General features: G+C 38.4%; 1 protein-coding gene across 1 annotated transcript in view; it reads right to left on the bottom strand.

Moving 5' to 3' along the window:
- Positions 1-233: 233 nt before the first annotated feature.
- PRKCE (protein kinase C epsilon) overlaps positions 234-25,054 on the bottom strand; it is a 295,199-nt gene continuing 270,378 nt past the window's right edge. Inside the window, exons 14-15 of the mRNA XM_062571924.1 lie at positions 22,944-23,090; positions 234-1,198 (exon numbers count right to left, since the gene is read on the bottom strand). Coding sequence (XP_062427908.1) covers positions 1,052-1,198; positions 22,944-23,090 — 294 coding nt within the window. The 3' untranslated portion in view covers positions 234-1,051. The remainder of the gene's footprint in view (positions 1,199-22,943; positions 23,091-25,054) is intronic.

Raw genomic sequence — 25,054 nt, 5'->3', positions numbered from 1 at the left:
ATGCGTGTGTAACCTTATTTTGTGTCTTCTAAAAGCAGATTTCTCATTAGATTTTAAACAAAAAAAAAACCACAGTAGTATTATGATTTTGTAAAAGTGTGCAAAAGTAACACACTGCTGAGAGAATAAATATAAATAATTAAGAAATTATTTATCAACTTAATTACAATGGAAAAAGGCAGATTTATAATGTTTACAATTAATTTTATATAAAATTAATTGTAAACATTTGAAACCTTGCCATCACATTAATGGTTCATTTGAATGGGTATTATATTTTGTAACATGGATAGTACACCGAGTTGCCTGAAAAAATGTAAAATGCCTATGTTAAAGTACTATAGGCTTTTTATTCTTTAGCCCTTTAATAACTATCCACATAGCATCTGATTTCCTACTGTAAATACGGTTTCAGTTACTTTTGCGACTCTCATTCCTAAAAGTTTTCCACAAATTTTAAAGGGAACTTCATCAAATTAATTAGCTGTGCTTCTTTTTCCAGACAGTTTCACTTTATGTTTGTACCTCCACCCAATAAAACATTCATAACCAGTAATCCCACCTCCAAGAAGGTAGACTTCTTCACTTACCACAAGGCAATATATTATGTGCTCCATATTTAAGTACAGATCTCACCATAACCATCAGTGCAGAAGAAACAGTTCTCACCTTGTTAGTTTAAATACATATGACGATTAAATAACATGATCTGCTAAATCACTTTTAATGGCGTGGTTCCATTTTCCATGAAAAAAAGATGCAATTTCGTCCTCTTGGGAGGTCTTAGGAACAAAAGAAAAGTTGCAAATACACGGCAGTGTGTTACATCTACAATTTCTGATACAAAATTGTTTTGCATTGCTTTGTGAGACAGAAATTAAGAGTGCTTTCAGGTCAGAAGATTAAAGGAAAAAACAATAAATATATACTTTAACTGGGGATATGGGCTCAGGGTAAGAGAAGTAGTTCTTGATCTACTGAGTCTCAGTAATTTGACGATCTCTTCAGAATCACTTCTTGCAGCATCATCCATCTGTCAGCCTAATGTTGTCTATGGCAGTAGCTCCTCTCCAAAATAAGAGAACCCTTTAAATTCTTCTTGATTGATTTGTTTTATAATTGTCTCATCCACTAGCGTTAATACTGGTTCTTCTCGCGTAAAGTCTTGGTCAAAGTTATTTACATCCCTTTTGGTTTTCTGAGAAGAGAAGTACAAATAAGGCGAATGGTAAAACAGCGCGTTAAAACAAAAGGTGCTCTCCCTCCTCCCGTCCACCCCCCCCAGATCGGCAGCCTTTTCTGAAATGATTGAAATAAAAGAGGAGCTACTTCACACAAAGAATAACAGACGTATGAGAGCAGCTACAGGAGCAAGTACCATAAATGAGTTCAGGAGAGGCCACAGAAGCAAGTACTGTAAATGAGTTTGCAGAGACTCACTGGTCTCTGAGAGGTGAAGGAATAGCAGTATGATGATAAAGCAGGAAGCTGAGATTAGGAGTAGTTTAAAGAAAGGGTTTGACATAGTAGGCGGTCTGGCTCTTTCCTGTTATGTTTGAATATATTGGTATCGCCTTTGAGAGGCACAGGGAGAATTGATTTCCCCACAATATAGCCTACTGTTTCAACCCTACCTTATCTATTTCTCTACATCAGGCTACGCTTGGCTTTAAAATTAGATGTATACCTCACAGCAGATCTCAGTCCAAAATCCTTGAGCTCAACATTGGCAAATCAAATTCCCCAGTGCAGCTGAACACGACCCAGGGTAATCAGGGCAAAGTGTAAATTCTGGCTCCAAAGAAATAATCTGAAAATTCTTATTAATTTAAAGGACATCAGGATTTCCCCAGTGAAGGCTAAAGCACACTGGTCTTTCAGCTAAGCTGGCTCAGCAAGGTGCAGTTGCACAAGTTTTGTTGGGATAAAACATATTGACTAGAGAGAGAACCGAGAAGGCCAACTCATTTTCTTCTGGGCACTGATAACAGCAACTAACTGTAACCACTTACATGTGAAAAATTCAAATCAACAGGGGAAAACATGCCGTCCTCAGGTCATCCCCCTGAGCTCTGCGGTATTCTTGTATTCCACGTTAACAGTGTATTTCAGGCATGTACAGGTTTAGGCAATTGGAACAAATACTCTTCTTTATACTTTTTTGGTTGTCTTTCTTTTTGTTTCATAAAATCTGTTACCTGAGTGATACTTAGTTGAGGCACACTGCCACTGTAAAAATTGTCTTTGTGTCCATCCTAGATATGTCTAAGATTAAGGCAAAACCAGAAACAGAGTAACTGTTTGACTTGCAAAGTAAAATGATAAAATCATAAAGTGATGCATCATGAAGTAAGTACATTCATGTACCCCATTGGGACATATGTTTTCTTTCAGCATAGATAGATTTTCTTATAAAAAACACATACTAAAATATTTTCTTCATCAGTTCTACTGAGCTGATATACTAAAACAAATAGTTTTCTTTCTCACAACTGTAAAATGGTAAGAATTCTCTGTAAGAATTTCATAGATGTTACCTATTGTAGCAAAAAATTGTCTACAAAAATTTAAGACCTCTCTGCCACTGGTAAACTAAGAACTTTCTAAGTATGAGCAAAAAATATATATATCCTGTTTCTAAAAAATTCTATTAAAAGGAAAGGAATATGGATTTAATAAATACATACACATATATGATTATGTTGTTTGCTTTTAAACCATTTATAATATTTACTTTGTACATAAAGATTGCATGCAAAGTGTATGTGATCCATATACTTCCAACTGCATAAAGCATATTAGACATAGGTTAGGACATGTTTTTTTTCCTAGTTATCTGGGCAAATATTGCAAAATAAGAATGAAATCTCATATGAATTTTCAAATGCATTACATTTTAATTATGTCTACATTATTCCTTTTCCCCGCATCCTTCCATAGTATTTTCACACTCTCATACAATAAGTTTGCTCCAGAAATAGCCACTAGAGTAAAAAGAGTTGTAGAAAATAAAATTCAAAATCAGAACTATAGTTATGTGCAAGAGAAATGTGACTATACTCTTACTTTAACCATTAGCTATTCAAGGCAAATAAGCTCTAGACTAACTGAGAATCAATACAGTATACATTGTTTTCAGTTTCTCATACAGAATATATTTCTGAAAATTTGTGAAACTAAAAAAATAGGATGGTAAATTCCTCAAACTCTACCAGGGGCAATTATCTCACAATGAGCTCTTTTTCCAGAAAAATATCATTGAGATTTGTGAAAGTGTTAGGGGCAAAAAAATTACAGATGAATACTTTTGAGAAACTGTCCCACCATTGAAGTACCTAAAACCTATGGATTGAAAATCACAGCTCTTCCTGTACAGCTTTGAATTCCAAACACTTCTGAAACAAAAAACAAAGTCATTTGCTCAGATTTAAAAGCCTAGTATTTCTAAAAATCTGCCTTTAAGACTGAAGAAGGAAGTAAAACTTCTGTTTTAAATTTAGAACCAATTCCCCTTCTCTTTGGCAGCACACATGTAGATCACCCAGCCTATTAACAGGACAGATATGGAGCAATCTGAAGGACATACTCTGGCAAGCCTCTAACTAGCCAATTGATCAAGTAAGACAAAATAAGCCATAGGGCACAAAAGTGAATGGATTAACAAGACAAAAGGCAAACAAGTGCCTCTTTTCAACAGAAACATTTAATTGAGAAACCCTCCTTAGTGGCTTATGCAATTTCTTCCTGAAGCTATGACTATTTTGCAAGGCCCCATCTACTAACAGGCAACAGGTCTGGCCACATTGCTGCTACTATCTGGCACTGCTATTTTAATGTTCTTGCATTGTGAATACTCTGTAGGCCAACAGCATGAACAAATACATAGTTGCAGCATGAGGGCTCAGGATGAAGGTATGAAGGGCTGTGGCTGTCTCCTAGGAGAGAACCTGAGAAAAGAAAGACCATCTGCAAGGTATACAGAAGTATACAAAAGAAACAGACTGCTGCTATTACCCAACTTCAAACATTCAAAAAAGCATGAACAAAAACAGAAAAATCTTTGTATTGGCTGACAAATGTATCACTAAAAAAGCAGTATTGAATGGGGGGGGGGGGTCTGCTTACTTACCCTATAGTTTCTGAGAATTTGAGACACCTTATTTTTATGTTTTCAAACTTTTTTTTTTCTAGGTAAAACACTGATTTCTCAATTTCAAATTTGAAATGACTGAAGGAGCTAGGGCATTAGGAAAAAAAGGAACACCTAACTATTGCAAGGGTCTTTGATACAGCCATGAGCAGCAAAGGCACAGAAGAAGTTGCACGTGGCAGGGCTCCAATGCAGAAAGCCCTCAGAAGCTAGTTTTTTTTTTTTTTTTCTCTACACTACCCAACAACTTGTTTTCACAAGCTGTGAACGCACAGCACAGCAGCTTCCCTCAGTGGGTGCCTGATTCCCAGCCCTGCTGAAATGGCATTGAAGTGGACAGTGACTGCCGTAGCACTTTAAGTCATATCACTTTAAGGACTAAAAGCGATACAGTTCCAATCTCATACCTCATCTGAAAGATTGCTCACAGTATCTATGATAGCAAGAAAGAATAGTGATTTGACATCTCTTGTGCAGGAAACATGAGAGCTGGTTGATACCTTTCCCGCACACACACCTACAGCAATCTGAATTTCAAACATCTGAGCACTGACCTAGCGAGACCCGCTTATTTCAGGAGATATGATGGAACTTGCTTCTTATGGGTGATATCATCTGATCAGATCTAACACTGTGTCTTGCTACAGAAATAAAACATCTTTCTGATTTGGGCCTATACTGTTTTGGGCAAAGGAATGTTATTTTATGAGTAAAAATGCTTAATTATGGTCTTAAATCTCTGCATGTTATTACAAAAAGATTATAAGAGACCTCATATGCATTAATAAGCACATATTAAACAGTGGTTTTCTGAACTCAATTTAGTTTCACCGCCATTTCAATGAAGAATTAATTTTCTACCTGCAGTCATAGACTCAAGCTTAGAAAAACCTCCAAAACATGCTTAGTAAGCTTTCCAGGACCAGGGATTATCAACCTTGTTTGCTAATGATTTCTGTCAAACAGCAAACCAATAAAATGCTAAATGACACTACATGAACTGCAACAGAGAGAGAGAGAGAGAGAGAAAAGATTTGATATTCTTATCACTGAAAATGCATTAAGAAGGGTTAGACCTTCCCCTTCATTCTGTTACTCATTTGAGGCAAATGTGAGTGACAAGAACCACACATTTCTGTAAGACTGGAAGAGCTGCAGAAATCACTGAAACCACAATTTTTCAAGCATCTGATACAAGGCGTTCCAGGAACAGGGAAATCAGCAAAGCCTGGGCACCTCACCAGCTGTGTGGTGAGCTGACGAGGCTCAGTGGACTCGCTGATGTCTAGCAATTAATTATTTTATTTTATTAAATTAGTAAATTAATTCTACAGCTTGGAGGCATTAATAGGTACCTATCTCTACTCCATTGTTTGTTTTCGCTTAAACTGCTGAAAATCAAGGAAGCTCTTTTAAATCCTTTGAAAGCTCAATGGCTCCACTAAATTAGACTGGAACTGTCCAGTGAGCCCAAAGGATACTCAGAGAAGATGAAAGAAAGATGGAAGTGGTGGCTATAAAACCAACACTACAACAAAAGAGTCATTTCTGTAGGAAAATCAGCTAAAAATACAAATTTACTTGATGCTCATAAATATAACTGCAGTAAAAATAAGGTAGAACTCTTCTCTTTAAATCAATTAATACATTTCTGTTCAGTTTAGCAGGATGAGGTGCTAATCCCAGAATAGAGAGTCAACTCAAGTAAGCGAGGATTGAAATGATTATTATAACTAAGAACCAGTATGTTGGTGGAAAGAAAGAAAATCATTGTGTAGTATCATTATACTCTTGAACAAGTGGACCTTTTCACACAAAATATGTACCAAGCTTGTCCATGATCTTCACATTCTGAAATACTGTCATCACTGTCCTACAGGTGCAGACTGGCCCTTCTATATGACTGAGTGAAGCATCTTTAACTTTACTCCACTGCAATACAGTTTTCTGTCAATAGCAGCGCTTGACTCCTCTCATATGCCTTCTGGCCCACACAGAAATCCTGGAATTTGTCATTCTTCCTGGGAGCATTCCTGGAAAATCCTTTTAGTGCATATGTGGTTGTATTAGCAGCACATCAAGCACAAGACAGACTTAAAATTGGGCAGGAGCTGAACCTGGGCAGGAAGTTGCTACAAATTTCAGTATGTAACTGCAGTGACATGGGACAGCAGCACAGCAGGAACAGACAGAGCAAGAGCTGCATACCAAGTCTTGCATGTTTTCATATATATTACATGGTGCCATTTAGTTTTATTCAGAATTTTGCTTCAGGAAGAAAGAAAAGATTCCCAGGCTTGATGCAGTATCAGCAAGAAGAGACTCTTAGATCAGGATGATCAAAGTTTGAGTATTTTGTATTTACCTTGTCATTGACAAGATTTTTAGATAATTTTTTTCAAGACAGATGGAAATTAAAGACATCAAACAAACTGGTTTGAAGCACGAGTTTATGTGGCTAACCTCACATATCACTGTCCCCTCATTCACCTCTCCTCCTTACGATAACAAAAACCACAGCACAGGCAGAGATCACTTTGCACCAAGCAATGGATCTCTTCTCACAAAGGTGAAGCAGTTTCTAAAAAGTTGAGGACAACTGAAGAGCACTCACTAGCGCATCTCATTCTTTCTCCATATACAGAAATTCAGTATGAATACTGTGAAAGAAACAGGTTGAGAAGCAAAATACTTCAGGCTTCTTTTTTTTAATCATTTTGATACCTTTTCACAGTATTTGCATGCACTGAGAATCCATATCACTACTAAAAGTATTTCCCAAAATGCCTTCTTTCATATTATAAAATATCAGAATAACTTTACAATTTATTAAATATTTTCAATATGTCAGTTACTCTAGTCACGTGAAAAGGATCTACAGCAGATTAGACATAAACTGTCAAACGAGCACCACTGCACTGTATTAAACTGATTGTTATGATGATAAAAAAGGTTTTGAATCAAAATAGTTTTTACAGGTATATCAACATTCATTACTTTTAAGCTTAGGGTGCCATTTTGTGCTCCTTGATTATTATTCCTTCAGTAGATGCAAAAGACAAAAAATTAAGAGAAACAAGTGGGGAAAAAAAAGATATTCAGCAAAGATTTTAATAGATAATCAAACAATTTTGCAAAATACACTAGGCTATGTAGTCCCTAATTCAATCTGTTACAGAAGTGCACAGACCTTTAGCAGGCAGAAAACTAATTCACAGAACTATGAATTTTAAAAGAGATGATTTGTGATCCTGTAAGCTGAAACCACTTCTATAACCAAATGCCATCTAGCTTTCCTGGGAATGTAAAATGGGTGGTGTAGGAAAGGGAATAATCTACACAACTGCCTAGGCTTTTTCCTATTCTATATCCCCCCCCCAAAAAAAACAAACAAACAAACAAACAAAAAAAAAACAAGAAAACAAATAGCAAAGGAAACAAACAACAACAAAATCCAAGCTCTGCATTCACTGATTCATCTGATAAATCCATATTCACTCTATATTAAGAGTCTGGGAAATGAATGTCACCCAACAGAAGCCACTGTAAAATTGTTGCTCCCTACAGCCATACTTGGGTATGGTTCTAGCACTAACTCGTTCACAGCACTAAAGCTGTGTACTATATACCAAAACTCTTTTGTTCACAGCCTGACTGCTACAATAGTAATCCGAGTGTAAAACAGCAGCGGAGACAGATTTCACAGGAGCTGCTGGGGTGGTCAGCACTACAGGTTTCCTGCCTGTGGTTCATCCTTTACCATCAAAATCCATCTTGGGGTAAATACCATCAGGGCTTGTTGCTGTTAGGACTCAATCATGATGTAAGTACTACACATCAGCTATGCTATGGTAGAATATATACCTTTTTTAAGAGCAAAGAGGAATTGCAGAGGAAGAATGTCAACTTCTGAATTTCCATAATATTTTTTTTTCTCATATGATGGGTGTCTCTGAGGCTTTAGCTACATTTCTTCTTGGGGTGTAGAAGTCTTGTTTTTAGTGTTCACTTACACTTTAGCACAGAGCTGTGACTAAGCCCAGCAATTGGAGCTGACTTGCAAAGAGAAGAAAAAAGATGACACAGGAGTCTGCAAATTTGACATGTGGCCCTGGAATTCCGGTGGCTTCCAGGAGATACTCTACAAACCACTGAGCGAATACCTAAGTACAAATTGTCTGGCGCAGTATAGTGAGACCTGAGCAGATTTATTCTGAAAAAGATCAATAGTGCATAGGCATATTACCTGAAGTGAAGCAGCAGTTCATGGGAAAGCAATTCTTTCAGAACCCTGGCACGGAGTCACAACAGCTCTCACAAAACTCCCAACACAGTCTTTTTTATTTTAGCCACTTAAATACTGAATTCCTCAGCTTAGGAGTTAGAAGATTGTTAAATGCAATGACAAGGGGTAAGATGTAGTGAAACTTTGTGTTAAAACCAGTGACAAAAATAATTACTTTGAATAGATGAGCACTGTGTAAAGACCAAATCCATCTTTTATCACCTCATAAATGACATCTTCACCTGGCAAATTTTAAATTTTAGAATACAAGAAGTCAAACAAGCTATTCCAAAATCTCTGATGTAAAGTATGACATCAATTATTTTGAAATTGGAAAGCAAGATATGAAAGACTGCAAAGTGCACAATGTTATTTTGCCTCTTTGCACTAGGCACTTTCCTCTTTCCATTTTGTCCCTAACCATTCCCATCAGAATCCTATTAATACTTACATTTCTATCAGTGATAGAAGTAACAAAATAAACAAGAAACTAGGATGTTTACCACTATTTTATCTAAATCTGACTAGCGCAGATCTAGCCTGCACAGGATATGAGTTGGGCAGCCATCCAAATCCTACTTATACTTCTCATGTAGCCACTACATACTAAACGAATGTACATGTATAATACTAAAATTGCATAGTTTCTTTCCTCTTCTGGTGAATAGGACACACCCCATACACTTCACCTTCCTTTACATTTCTGTAACTTTTAAAATTAATTTTCACAAGAGTGGAAAATGATGGGCCACTAGTTTAAATTGCATTGCTTCTAACCTGCAGGGAGAACTTAGATTTACTTTGCTTTCCATGGTTTAAGCAACCACACAAAGCTAGGGAATCAAGCAGAATATGATACAAACAGCAGAATGATGTAATGAACGGATATAAATAAATATTTCAAGTCTCATATCTCATCCATGTTCCTGGATAAAGCACTGATCAAGGAAATTTCCAGTGCTTCATTCTGCCTACAGTCAGCTGTCCAGCATAATTACAGAAAAGTAACATATTATCTTATGAGTGTTAGCCCCTCCTCCATGAAGAGGTGACAGTGGATGCAAAGAACCATGAACATTTACTGATGTTCGGTGTAAAAGGTAATGGCAAGCATGTGTAGTGAGAACATCACTCCAAGACTCAGCTACGCATTACAGTAGCAATCCAAACCTTCAGTCTGGTTTGCATTATGGATTATAGAGCAGTAATGCTACATATTTTGGGGGGAAAGACTGTGTTCTTCAAACATTTCAGCAAACTCGCACTCTTTGATGATGATACAGCTCATTAAGGATACAACTTTTATTTTGAGATGGACCGTGTATATGAAGCCTTTTATCCATTTTGTTATTTTAAATCCTGCATTAAATCAGGAAGAGTTGTACCACTTTTTTTTTTTTTTTTTTTTTTTTTTTTTCCCTCCCCAGCAAATCTTTATTGCTAAGAACTTCTCCAAGACTGGAAAGATTCCAGTTTTTGTCCTTTACTGTTGCCTGTAATAACTCTTAATGTTTCTACCTCCAAACCATAGTATATCACCTGGAACACAATAATCTATTTTGTATTTCTTCAGCATATTCGTTTAAACACAATTCAATTGTCTGAGCAGTTCCTACATGCTATTCACTGACTTCTAATATGTTTGCCATATGATATTTCTAGAAAAAATATAAATGCATAAATAATTCCTAAGTAATTGCAGCTGATTTTTCTGTCTTAAGATAACATGTACTGGCTTACTGAGATTTCTCTAAAATGGCGTCCTGCATTAATCCCAGTCAGAATGTTACAATATATTTTCAAATACTGAAAGGCATACAAAAATGGAAACTAAAGAAGGCTGTCCTTCTCCGCCACATCAGAGTATAGTGTACTCTGAACTGTTGTTTTTATGGTGTAGTTAAATCAGGAGAACATAGAGAGTACACAATTAAATATTTAGAATATGACTAAATAGTTAGAATTCATTAAGATTTTATTTGTAAGATATTGGATGCGGCTTTAGCAAATTATATAAGCCTATGCCTAAACTCAAGCATTTGTTAAATCAGGTCTTTTATCCAGAAAGTGTACCTGTAGATATTAGCCAAAAATAATAAACATGTAACACCCCTCTATCCCATACTTTAAAATATATTATATATTTTATATATATATTATATATATATATATATATTATGAGCACTATTAAAAGACTGTGTGGACAACCACTTGGAGTAAGTCACTGTTCACGGGAACAGATCCTTATCTGTCATCCATTAGAGCCATTCAGCATCTAAAATTTGTTGCATCGTTGATTTACATATATCTGAACTCTCTTTGTCGGTCTCTCAGTATTTCTTTTTATTTCTGATCCATAAAATACAATTAATTTTACACTTTTGTTAGTTTGGTTCTCAGTGGAGTTGGTTTTGATACCATGAAAATCTACTGCTGATACCCTCTTCAGGGTGATCAGATGAACTCAATATATTCACTGTATCTTTACTTTTTTAAGTTCTGTACTTTTTTAGAGCACACACTCCCATTATCGTCTAACGAATGACAGTACTGCATCAGGCTATCCAAGGCTCAGATATAAAATTAGAGTGTCAAGTGAACTTCAGAAACAAATTATATAGGCCTTCCATGCATGAAGAACAAACAGAAAGTAATATTAACACTTGGTGAAATAAATTTAAGGTGAAGTGTGCAGTATACTATATATAGCATACGACACTGGCCATGAGCATGCACACAGTCAGCATGATTCAGCTACACAAGGTGGTTGCTAAAACTCAGCAAGTCAACTGTGTGTATGACCACGTTAACAATCTTTTCTGGAAGTCCGCAACCGTCCCCAAGTCTCCAGATATCTTTCCTCAGTATGCCAAATGCTTTTCAAAGTTTTTAAAGGTGATACACATCACCAACTGCTGCTGAACACCCCAGGGGATGATTTCCAAAGTAGCAGTTTTGTAAACTGTCTCCCTCTCCTGCAGCCTGCCTGTCTGATCCGAAGTTTGGAAAACATTCTTGTCTGAGCCTCCCTGTCACTGTTTTTGCCAGAAATTTACTTAACAGAAGAGAGCACTATGACTGCTCAGCTGTCACTCGCTGACCAACCTTCTTTGCTCAGGAGTCTGAACGTTTGCTCAGTAGCCAAAGAGAGACGTTTGCATTTGCAGAGAAACGAGAGACATCTCTACCTCGACTACCTCAAAAACTTTAGACATGACTTCAATAGAACAGGGATATTTCCGGCCATTAAGACTTCAGCCAATCTTTGCTACATTACAAGAGCTTTCTTCAATAACTTCCTTATTATTTCCATCTCCTTTTGATTTTGTGTGACAGGGTGGTCAAACATCTTCAGATCAAACATCTTCAGAACCAGTCCTCTGACTTCATTGGTCAAGCTCGCACTCTGATTTGATGATCACATTTCCCTTTTCGGTTTTAGTCAGCACATTCCAGAAGTCTTTCTGTTCACTAGGCATAACTAGTAAGTTTGCTGAAGAGGAGCTTCTGGGCCTACATTTCAGATCATTTTTAGGATCTCTAGGGTCCTGCTCTGTTTTATTCAAAAGCTGCTTTTTTTTTTTTTCTTTGTTTGACTAGTCTCCAAGTTCCATGGAATAAGCCTTCTTTTGCAACTTTATTCTGTCCAAGAATTGAGAACGACAACTACCTCCCACTTGGAGGATGTTATAAACACGTCAACGTGATACTGATGGAAGTCAGTCAGAAAGAATCAGGCAAGCAAGATACCATTTAGATTTCAGGAGGAGAGTGAACCATTACAAATAAATGCATATTGCTACACTCAAAAATTAAAACTGCAGTTAATGAAATAGCACATATGTCCTCACAGGCTTCCAGGTTAACATTTAGCCTCCAAGAATACTAGAAAAATCACATATTCTGACTGCTTTCTTCTAGAGATCTTAAAGCATAGCTTCTTTTTATGAATTTTCTGGGATCTTTCAAATTTAAAGTGGGTCAAAGTAATCTATAAATTTAAAACTGAGTTTAAGCTGAAACCTCAAAAATGTTGCTCACACTACTTTCATATTGAGAAATGATATAGTAGGTCTTTTACCTTACATGAATGAAGAAGACTCAGTATAGATGATAAGACTCCTAAACTGTCAGAGATTTCTAATGGTTATTTTTAAGCCCTTAGAAAGACACATTAAAATAGAGATAAATGTGACGTTTTAAAAAAGCATCTGCCATTGCTTCTATTTTTTTTAAACTGATGTGCATACCCAAAAAAGTTGCAAATTAAAAAGAAGCCATTGCACAATGAATGTATACTACTTCCACACATCAGTGTATTTCATTGCCACTTTTCCTCCAGACACTGGAACTGGTTTTTGAACATGGTTTTGTTAAGGGTGCAGGGAGATTCAGCAGTTTGTAGTGACATGGGTTTCACTCTTGGTTCAGCTACCCATCTGCTCTGAGCTTGAGCAACGTTCCCCTCACAGTGCATCTAATTTCCCTCTCATTTTTGATCTTCTGCACGTGGATCTCTTTGTCATTACACATGATTGTGTCTTATGGAGCACTTGTACAACTTTTTGCAGAGCAGAATCCTCACCTTTCTAGGAACTCTGGCTGTTATTGCAGACCTGCAGGCACAAATGTGTTCACTCAATTTCTCTTTCTTCCTGTTCTTTTCAAATATAAATAGCAGCCTTTAGAGAGCCAAGGGTAGTTGGGCTCTTCAAATGCCCTTCTCTGTTCTTCATGCTTAAGCAAGGGGAATTGCTCTTCTACAGGTTCTTTGCAAACATGAATGTGATGTGTAAATCAACCAGTAAGATCTACACTTAAAATACGCAGTAAGTAATCTAGACTAAGTGTTCCTCTTGTCCCTTATAATTTGAGCCTCTGAAGCATGCTGTTGCGAGAACAAATGGGAGATTTGTGCCTCCACAGGCAGGTAACAAAAAGCCCTCCTTGTAGCAATACTGCAGCATAACAACAGAAAAGCAGCAGTTAATGAAGTGCTAGGATTCCTTACCATTGCAAGATGCCTTTCATGCTACTGAAAATAAGACATGCGCTACCTCAGTCCCCCATCCGCATATTAGTGTAAATGCCAATGGAATTAAGTTTTGCACTAGTATGCTGAGTTATGAATAGATATATATATGGACGTATTTTTGGTGTCCATTTCAGACAAATCCCAGTAAGCCACTTTTATTAACTGAATGCTCACATTAACATGGCATATTGCTAATACAAAAAGTTCTGCAAGAGAAATTAAACCCAAAGCCAAAGCTCTTCCTATGTTCCATGTTCCGGGCTCCAGCTGCAAAGCAAACTAGTCATGGACTTTCAGCCCTGGGCAGCAGTCTTTCCTTTTTTTCTCTCCGCAATCTGATAAAGAGCCAGATTCCACTGCTTCTTAAGTTAGCTACAGTTTTACCCCTAGCTTTAATGACATCAGAAACAGGCTCAAATCAGGAATTTTATTGTCTATGTTAATATAAAAATAAAGTGCTTCTATTTGAAAGCTTAAGAATACACTGTAAGTAACTATGAAAATATTATTTAACTTAATGGTTTAGATTACTTTCTAAAAATAGTGCTGGAGATTAAAGCAGCCAAAAAGTGAAAGAGAATCAGTGTTATTCCGAGGAACACAAAAAGTAAAGATGCAACAGTCCTCTTGCTTATCACTCCATCCCAACAAGCACCATTTTAAAATGTACAGTTAATAGACAGTTAAATGAATTTAATTATTTGGTATGAAAATATTTTAATGTTATGAGACCAAGACTCAACAAAACCAAACAAATATTGCTGGATCCCCAGTACAGAATCAAGAGAAGCATAATAAAAATTGTTTAACTTATAAATATTTGGGAACCTGCAGTGCTGGAAAGTAGCTTTCATACATCTTTAATTCTACTGTTGTGGTAATCACAGCTGAAAACAGCTGCTGCACACAGTGACATGGAAAAGAATAAGAAACAAAAACTAACAGAATGAGTAAATTCTGGGAAAATAGAACCTTGCACATCTACCCAAACAACACCAAAATCCTTTAAAAATACTGGCTCACTTACGCTTGACTTCCATAAATTATGATATATGCTGGGTATAATCTCCTATACGCTTCTGGGACAGTTAAGTGATCGTACAAGGTCACAAGCTATGTGAGGTTATCTGAAAGCCAAAGTCCTTTACTTTTTGCTGAGGGAAGAGGCAGAAGTGGCACAGATTCTTTGCACGGCCCTGCCCAGCCACACGCTAGACCTATCACTGCGCGTGTCCCGGCAGGCAGAGCTGGTGCTGTTGGCGATGACCGTCTGCTGCAAGCTAAGCTATCAACAGTCAGTGCTTTTCAACGTGTGGCAAACTGGTCAACACAGAAGTGACATTTCGGGACCATCTCACATTTAATATTTTAGTTCATGATATCTCCGTGACAGGATCAGAGTAGCAAAAAAAAAAAAAAAAAAAAAAAAAAGTTGGATGTCAACAATAATGGTCGTTTGTAATAAAAAGCCTAAGCCCCCAAAGCCCACACCCACTTTTTCTTATTTTTTTCCAAAAGATGCGAGTTAACAGTTCTGTCAAATACAGTTGCTTCCCTGTTTCTAACCCTTCGTTTGTGCATCGGTATTAACAGTCCCAGTGTCACTCTCAGAAGAAGGCCCGCCGTCCTCCCGTGCCTGAGATGCCTGCAGGAAGGGGCAGGGGGGAGGTACGTAATGTACAATGATGGTACATGAGTGCCTGAGCTCTGAAGACCACTCCCCAGGGGTTCGTCTTCGCAGTGACACTTCATGCAAAAGCATGCAGTATAGCCCCTTGCGTGCCCACCTGCTAAATGCTCATTGCCATGCACTGATGACCGAATGGAAATATATTATGAAACTGAAGGGAGACCTCAAGGTTATTAGGCCTAAAAACGGACCTACCTTGACATTTTCCCCATATTGTAGGCCTTACCTTAAAGAGGGACATTCACACTGAAGCAAACTTGAAAAGAGAAAACATTTATACAAAAAGCAATTTACTTGGCCAGTAATTTCCTACGTTCCTTTTGGTAATACTGAATGACGCTGCATTTGTAAAGGACTTCTTCCCCACAGTGTAAAGGCAAAGTCATAATTCTGCACTTATGATAATACAATCCACTGTCACAAAAAATAGAAAATGTGTCAACCCCCGCCCCCACTCAAACAGTGTCATGACTTCCCAGCAGGAGCTTAAAAATCCCTCATTAAAAAGTTAAAATATCTTTGCCTCTTAGCAGTCACATACGAAAATAAGTCTGAAAACATGGGAAGATTTATAAGACTTATGTTTCCGTCTAATATATTTGGAAGTTTTCTCCAGAAATGCGGTCCCTCTTTAAGGATTCCAGCCATATTCCACAGTGAGCGGACGGTCGCTGCAGCCGTTTTAAACACGCACTTCTCTTACTGAACACATTTGCAGTAACTGTTCAGTGAGGCACCTCCTATTAGGCAGGTGCCGCCTCTGTTTGCACATGCAAACAGGCCAGCTGCACACTCCGAATGTGCTGCTTTGCATTCGCTATTTATTACCCAGCTTTCAAACATTGTGGGCATCTGGCTTGGCCCAGGTCATCAACAAAGGTCTGCCGAAATTTCCCCGTTTTTTCACTCATTTGGGGGAAAGGGGAAAGAGCAAAAAAAGTTACTCGTGCTCACTGACTCAAGTTGTAACAATCATTAGCTAGCACTAGAATTTGGTATCTGGGGATGATCTGATTTCAAGCCTTTGCTGCAGCGCAAAATCAAAGGAGAACACGTTGCTGGCATCCTTAAGTCAAGACTGAACAAGGGAATTTAGATTCCCGAGGAAACTAAATACAGATACCACGGCTCAGAGGATGACAACTAAGGGGGGAGGGGATTAGTCAACGATTTATCTTAAGAGTTATAGGTAAAATGAGAGACGTGCAAATTAATGTAGGAAATTTGAGACAGAAAGTCAAGATGAAATCTGCTAACACTGAGGTCTGGTGTAGCACAGAACACTCTTCCAAGGGAAGTGATGCAGGTTTAGTCATTATAAAGCCAGGCTGACCTTGAACATTTGGATTTTAACACCTCCCAATCACACTGTTCCTCTGCTGTCATAGGACCTAACTGCGCATTGAGCATTTTGAGGTATTATTATTTCCACACAGTGGAAAGTGAGATATAAAAAGGTGAGGTGATGAGTTCTGGGCCACTCCCTTAGTTTCTAGTAAAGCTGATACTAGAACCTATCTATTTGCAGTTCTCAGGTCTTCGGTCTTGGTTGCTAGAGCAATACTCTTTCCCAGAGAAGTCAGAACTGAAGGAAGAACAACAAACATTCAGAATGATAAAATGGGAGGAATGGGAGAGCCTGAAAAATGGGGAGAGTCAGATTTGAAGAACTAAACAGGCCCTGTTGGCAGCACCTGCTTTGATTCCATGACTCCCTACTGCAAGACACTATTCCACAATAGACCATCCTGCTCATTTTCTCTCTAACACTCTTAAAGACAGTTAGCTTTTAAAGTGGAAAATGAGAATTTACAAAGGCAGAGATAAAATTAAAATAATGTATTGTTCTATGAAAGCTGCACGTTCACAGTATATCATCATAATACGATTATTTTGTTAACTCCATCTTTATGCAGCCACGCTAAGGATGGATTGCCACAGGCACTAATAAAACCATTAGAGATGACACTTTGGCTTAATTGCTAAAAAGATAAATACATATGGCTAACATCTGTTTTAACAGGCTTTGTATTACCCTCTGGCTCAGAGTTCTTTAGCCTTTCTGTGGTGAGGACTCCTTAGGCAAAGTCTCAAATTTTCCCAACCCCGACATTTACAACAGGGGAAATGAAAATGACATTTTTGTTTGCATGCATGCATGCAGGTCGACAGAGAAAACTCAGCCTGAAAGAGTAAGAGTGTGCAGGCAGTGAGATCTTCGTTGCTGTGAACTGCATTACTAAACCACATTAAACTGCATAAAGTTTCCTACGGTCTCACAGTTCCTCACACTTCTTTCACAGCACACTGAGTCACTGTGATCTATAGCTTAACAAACATAACAATAAGTTTATTGTGCTGGTCTAGTTCTACAAAGAAAGAAGAAATCAATGCTCTTATGAAGCTATTGCTGACTTCTGATAAATGAGCTACAATTTTAAGACCATAAATTTCCTCCATCCTTGGTAAGCGACCTCTAGGGGACTGGGATGTTACATATTACCCCTCTTCACACCTCTTTTGCACATCTCTCTGTGAATTTCACTGGCTGATATTAGTGGTAAATTAGCAGGCCAGAACTTCATTCTGGAGAGCCAGCAGCCGACCAGCTGTGCCCTCAGAAATGGCCCAAAGCAACAGAATTTCTTGCAGGGAATTTAATATACGTGGAGAACAGCAAGGCAACAGCAAAACAGGTGCAATATACTTTTGATTCACTGTTTGAAATATAAACTTTGCCAGTAAATAACAACTTGGACAGTATAAATTTCATGAATACATATTCAAGGTGAAACACTTATCTGTTTCAATCACTGTTTTGAATATGTATTTTATTATTTAGTAAGGGATAAACAGAATCATCCCATCAAGTCACTAAGCAAGATTGGCCACAGCTACAACAGTATCAATGGCCTTGGTAGAAATTAATCCACTGCACCCTCGTTTTCATTTGAAATATGGCAAACGTCCCTTGAGAAGAGAGAAAATCTAACTCAAGCAAGCCAGGAGCATAACCATGGACATAAAGAAAGATGGAGAGCAGAGAATCACTGAGTACTATCAAGGCCCATGGACAACAAATTATGTTGGAAACTGTAACTGTTAGGGCCAGTGATTAGGTAGATTTCATTCCCCAAATGGAAAAATTCCAGTAAAAATATATGACAAATACATCAACGTAGGAATATGTCAGCCAAAATATGTCAACATAAGAATAAAGTGCCTGAAAGGGAACATTGTCTCACAACAATCACTTTGGAGAACAGATTTCTGTCCATACTAAAATGGTACTTATTTCTTGAATATAAAATTACACTTTCATGTCTGTGTTAAAAGCAGCATGGAAGAATAGTAATAGTCATGAAATTTCAAGATATTCTGTGAAACTCTAAGAATCTTTCTAAGAACATGGAAATGATCTTCCAGAGACATTGCCAAGGTCACTGGAACTTTGATATAGCTAGTGTCTTCTAAATATCTGTTCGGAAGTCCAATTGATTTCTAACATAGATCCCCCAATATAGATCCCCCAGAGCTACTACTTTTTCTCTAATAGCCTAATCTTTATAATAACTCCATATGAGACAAATCCTTAAAATAATAAAGCATAGTATATATCAAAGAATAAACTAATTTTGCAACTGTAAGTTTTATAAATCTGGATTTATGAGAGGAAGGGCAGGTACACAATATGCATCACAGCACTGGGCCCTAGTGCTTTTTCACCCCTTCATATTTGCTGTTCTAGGTCATTAAGCTAGAATAGCAGCCAAAGATCCTTCACAGCAGGTTTTAAGGCCATCAGATCTGTTTCTACTTGGTGTTCCACTCTTGTCACTGCTTAGCAACTTAAATCTAAGCCATTTGTATGATTGTTCTGCCCAGGGCTCTCTTGCAAACCTTCAAAAACAAAGCAAACTTTTCAAGGATCTTTTGTACTTGTACTTTTGTACTTAAGCAATTTTCTTTCAAAGTCTGAAGACAGTTAGGAAAGAAATTTCAGCTTCTAAGATATCATTAGAATCAACAAATCATTAACAAATGGGAAGCACGTTAATGGTATTAACTTCTGATATGAGAAGGAATGTATTTGTATACATCCACAGCATGAATGAGATTTAAAAAAAAAAGCTATCAAACATCTGGCTAATAAATAGCCATGCAGTAATTCATCCAAGTCAAGGTGGAAAAATCAAATGTCTGTTTGGCAGAGTTGGAGACACACCTGAACTATGAAGAAGCAGAGGTCTTACACTATTATGTATATAGATCCTCCAAAAATGTATTATCGTCTCCTCTGAAGAGAGCTAGAACCTGCTGCCTCACACTGCCATGGAGGAGCCAACGGGAATCTTGGTATTGATTTCAAAAGGATGCAGATAAAGCCTACATGTAGCACAGCAAGAATAAAAGGTATGAGAAAAGAAAAAGACTGTTGTGGTAACCAAGGTATGCTCAAGCGTTTTGGGGATCAGTGGAGCAGCAAGGCAGAACTGAAGCAGTATCTATTTCAACGCTAAAACCTCAGTGACCTCCCTTGGGAGATTATTCCAGTGTCTGACGGGACCTCAGTGTTTGACTGTTTTCCCTAATGCCTTCAAACGTCTGGGGTCAGGGTTTTATTTTACCCAGAGCTTATCTGAATGGATGCTATGTTTTAAAATTAATGAAGTGTATACGATATAGTAATTATAAAATTTCCCCCCTTAGTCATCTTAACTGCTAGTCAGAAAATAGTTGAATGGCTGTGTATGTGCGTCCTTGCCTGAGTACAATTTTATATGTGCATGCCAATCTCAGACTGAATGCACACAGGATTATATATACATTGTATGTTGTTCTTCCTGCACATAGGTACACTTATATCACATATAAGAACATCTATTTTGTGACTATTACTTTGACTTCCCTTCTATTTTCACAGTCCTAGGTTCGCCTAAAGATAAAATTATAAACACAACTTTTGTATTCTCTTTTCATGTTACAGGTCACTTCTACTTAAGGGATAGCTCTTTATCAATACTGAAGGAGGTTAAAAACCAAAAAGCCTTCTAAATACAGGCATTATAAGACCAGAGTAGTTTATTAATCTGAATGAATGCATCTTGATGCAACTCTCACAACTAAATTTAGAGAGGAACTCTCTATCTAGATTTTAAGGCAGACTTTAATTTCATTAGCTCTCAACTTACTCCTTTTTTTGTATCTTTTAGTGAGTGCAATTTCTCCACACTTGGCAAGTATCCAAAATCACCTTTTCAGCATTTATGAAGACACTGAACTTCACTGCCTTAACAATTCCCTACAGAGAATTTAACAGATTCCTTTCCCATTTCCAAAGTTGCATCATTAGTAATTGTATTTTTCTGGTGCGATCTTTCTGTCCAGCCTGCATACACGTTACACCTTATTTCAAACTAATAATTTGCTCAATCTTGAAGAGTACAAGCAAAAATTTCAGTATGATCTTGCTCGAGATTTCCATACAACAACAAACAAAAAACAGTTGCAAAATTTAAAGAGCTGGTATGAAGCAGATGATGGGTGACAAACATAGTGTAATTATACAAACTACACCCTTTGTAAGTGTGAAAAAGTTTTCAGGATCAGGTCACCATGGGAGACACCTTAGAGAAAATCGAATGAGAACACAAAAATAGTAGGGATGCCTGTACAATAGACTACATGCTATCTGAATTCACCACCATAAAGAAAGAGCTCAGAAAAAAACAAGCATAGAGAACTACTAGACTATAGGAATCAAATTTGTTAGAATAAAGTTGGTATGTACAATACAGGAAGAAACAGTATAAAAATCCAACACTATAGAAGCAGCCTGAAGAAAATTGAAAGAAGGTGTAATTAAAGCTTAATGTACAAAATCAGCCTAACAATTACTGAAGGACAACCAGCTATCTTGGAAGTTTTACAAAGGACTGCTCAGAAATTCTCTAAAATCACAGCTAAAACTGAAGTCCCCAACTAAAACATCATTAAATGAAACAGGTAAAGGAGAGAAGGAACAAAATGGCAGGAGTGAATAAAATAAAAATGGCTTTACAACATAACTGCAGGGACGTAATTACCAGATGGAGACAAGAAGCTGCACTGAGAATATAGAAAGCATTTATACCAGCAATGAATGAAAAGGTCTGACCGAATCCCTCCTGACTTTTAAGAACAACCACCACCGCAAGAACTGCTTAGGAAAATTATAAAGGCCTCGTAAAAACAGCTGTCGACAAAGTGAATGCGCCTCTTCAAACAGCAAAGGAAAGCAGCTCATAAACAAACTGGACACGAGGAATCTGGGATTTAGGAGGTGGCAGGCGTAAGGTGTACATTCGTTCAGAATTGTGCACGGTAGCGATGTCACCAAAACACTGATAAATACTGAGGGGAGATTCACAAGCCGGCTCAGGCAGCAGGCGCAGCGCAGCAGAGCAGGGCGGCTGGGCAGAGGGCAAACCCAGCCGGCGTGCCCAGCCGGCTGGTCCTGCTCCAGGACAGGGGCTGGCTCACGCCTCCCTGCTTCCCTAGCGACCGAGTTACAGGGTTTCCGCTCGTCCAGAAATACACGGAGCAAAACTGCCCCATATGAGGAAGTTACATCTTAACATTGCCCAGAAAAGCTAACTTCCGGGCTCTTTTTCCGTAGCACATGGGTGCACGCGCGCGAGCCTCCTCCAGAAGCGGCTCCTTTAGGCTCCTGTTCTGACCGAGCAGCCCCATCTCCACTCTCCGCACTGGCAGCTCAGGAAAATGCATCTCATGGGACTACAGCTAAATGTACTAAATGCAACAGACAGTAACTCTGCGATGACAGAGGGGACTTCTCCACTTCCAACTTTTATGCACTAGGATTTGGTATTAAGCCCAGCGTTTTTGGGGGTTTTTTTAATATATGTTTATAATTTAAAGAAAAGGACATATTTAAAGAAATTTAAATATGTTTACTATTTAAAGAAAAAAGGAAACAAGTACCTGAACCATGTTTACAGGCAAATCAAATGTTGTAATTCGGGAGGTGCAAAGTCAAAAGATGTGAATCAATTTCTAAGAATTTATTATAAAGTTATTCTAGTTTACTATTCTAATAGAAAATTTACTGCACATATTCTCAGCTAAAAAGCAGGAATTCGGTGCACTATAAGTGCATCATACATATTTGATTATTTTCAATCAGAGGAAGGCAAGAAAAATAAAGTATTTTTGCTTGGTCTTTGTTGTTTCTGCATATGGGGCTGCAGTTCGCCTATTTTGTCTGTTCAAAATATAAATACTTGATTATCACTTAGCAACAAGTAAATACATCAACTTATCTATGATGTATGCTTATTTCCCCCATAAAGATGGATTTTTTTCATGTATCTTTAGTTAAAATACTAATAATCACCAATTCTTTCCTTTGCCTTTCACTACTAAATCCACCGGCCTTTGTCAATGTAAGGCGGTAGCAGATTTCGCGCAGGAAGTGTACGCCTTGCTATATGCTCTTCGTATCAAGGTATCGCTAAGAGCCCCAGAAAATAGTTAAAACAGGGCCTTGACCCCTCTCTCCTGGCTTATGTGACTGCGTGGAAACATCTTCCTGTGCATTCACCTCTTCTTGACACTTACCGTCACACAAACAACGAACGACACGGGAATCGTTTCAGCACGAGCCTTACGGTATTGCTTCGACCCCAAAATTTTGTATCGAGGAGCTTAGTGTTTCAAAATAGCCAACAGCTAGACTTTTCAGCCCGAGGTTTCTCTGAGCGTTAGGCAAACTGCTACTTACAATCCGAGGCTTGAAGGGGGGCTTGATTTTCCTCTGCTCTAGAAGAACCCAGTCAATTTCCTTGAAAAACGGATGCTGCTTGATCGCGTCTTCCCCGTTTTGTGACGCCACGCAGCCGAGCCGCTTGTTTGGGTTTTTTGTCATGAACTGAAGGAGGGAGGGAGGGGGGAGAAGAGGAGGGAGAGGAGGAGAAAGGTTACACAACGTTAATGGCAATGGCTGGAAAGCGTTGGCAATGCAGGCAGCCTTTCTGATTCCCACCGCCTCGGTGGCAAACCCTCCAGAGACCGTCTAAAACAGATGTTCAGGACAGCTCTTACTATAAAATAAGAGCTCCTCTTGTTTGCTCTACCTCAAGTACTAATTTGGGGGGTAGAGACTTCGTATTACTCTTACCGCTGTTTCGTTCCCTTCGACAGACGCGTTGCGTCACCGTACGCCACGTTCAAGGGGACACGCGAAAAGCCCCGAGCTCCCTCCGCACCGCTCGCACGTTGCTCCAACACAAGTAAGACGAGCAGTCACAGCTCTGCGGGTTACGAGAGCCGGGGAAACGCGCGGGCTGCTCGGCAGCGGGGCAGAGCTTCCCTTGAGAAACGAGCTGACATAACTCGCGCTTTCCGTGCTCGTCGCCAGGACAGGATACCATCCGCTGCGTGGTCGCCCTAACTGATACCCTCCAGGGCGACAATTTCTAAGCTTCCTCACTCTTAAATCCCTATTATCCCTCTTGCCCAGATGCTGCGCACCTCGTGTAAGGCACTGACATCAAACGAAGGCAGCTCGTTTGTTGTGATTCTTATGTTGTGATTCGGAGCTGTCATTTCTTCCTCCTCTTCTTAGCAATTGCTCTACCTCTTTCCTAAAGAATTTCTACACGGAATCCTTGCAGTTCAGGTAGCAATGACTGCTGCTCTTACACACGCCATGTGCACACAGCAAACACGCACAAAACAGAATGATCTTGAGCTTTACTATGATTTCATAATCTTTACTATGACTTCATGATCTCATACTATGATTTAAAAGTGTTATTATTATAACACTTTTAAAATTCAAAGATTTGTATAAATGTAGCAAAATACAATAATCGCCCAGTGTCTTTTTAACCAAGGTACCACATTACACTATACATCTACAGAAAAAAAATCTTAGCAAAAAAAATTACAGTAATGTGTACTCTTGCTTTATTACTCCAGCTACTACATAATCAGTTACTGAGGTCCTTAAGACAGTTTAAGATACGTAGAGCAATTACTCACAGGAGAATAACATTGCTATCACTGTAAAGACATAACGTAAATCAGCCAGGCAGCTCTTTGTGGTTCCTGAAACACATGCACCACCCCAAAGATGACCCTTTCTGCTCAGGCTTGTGTTCAACTGTTCCCTAAGTTCTTTTGCAAGTGGTCAAGTCATCTCTAAATTATAGCCCATATTTTCTATGGGCAGGAGAAATAAAGGTTTTGCAAGGATTACTGTGCTTTGGTGAGGTCTCTTGGAAAACCGCAAAATGCATTCCTACGTTCCTCAGCTTTATTTCTCCTCCAGGAGTCTCTGGTGCCTGGGAGAGAGCAGGCCAGGGAGCAGCTGCCACGTGCTCTGGAGAAGCAGAACACGGAAACGAGAGAATCCACTTACCGAACTGTATAATCTGGGTATCAAAGAAGCAAAATCTCATCCTACTATCTGTCATGCCCTATTTTTGTATTAAGCTGGAGGCAGGGAAAATACATGTCATTTTTAAGAACTGCAGGACAAGAAAATGCTACAAGGCAGTGAAGTCCAGTTCTATACTTCACACATTTCTTGAAACTTGGACATGGATGATGGAGGAAGAACAAGTTTTAAGAATGAACACTTCAAACAAGCAAACAAAAAGGTTTATCACATGCAGTAATCTCAACATTCTGAAGTGGACATTTAATTCTATAAATTAAAATCTCTGCGACAAATATTGACCTTTTCACCTTTTATTTCTATATGTGAAGCATAAGATGACATGGGTTATTTATTCCCCTATTTATCAACAGCATCAACAATGTTGCAACTGTCACTGCACTGACAGCTGTTAACTGTACTGTGCTGATGAGATGGTTGCCAATGGAGCT

The sequence above is a fragment of the Rhea pennata genome, chromosome 3 (genome assembly GCF_028389875.1).
Source record: "Rhea pennata isolate bPtePen1 chromosome 3, bPtePen1.pri, whole genome shotgun sequence".
Taxonomy (NCBI): Eukaryota; Metazoa; Chordata; class Aves; order Rheiformes; family Rheidae; genus Rhea; species Rhea pennata.
Note: the sequence above shows the minus strand (reverse complement) of the source record. Positions and strands in the feature narration are given on the sequence as shown.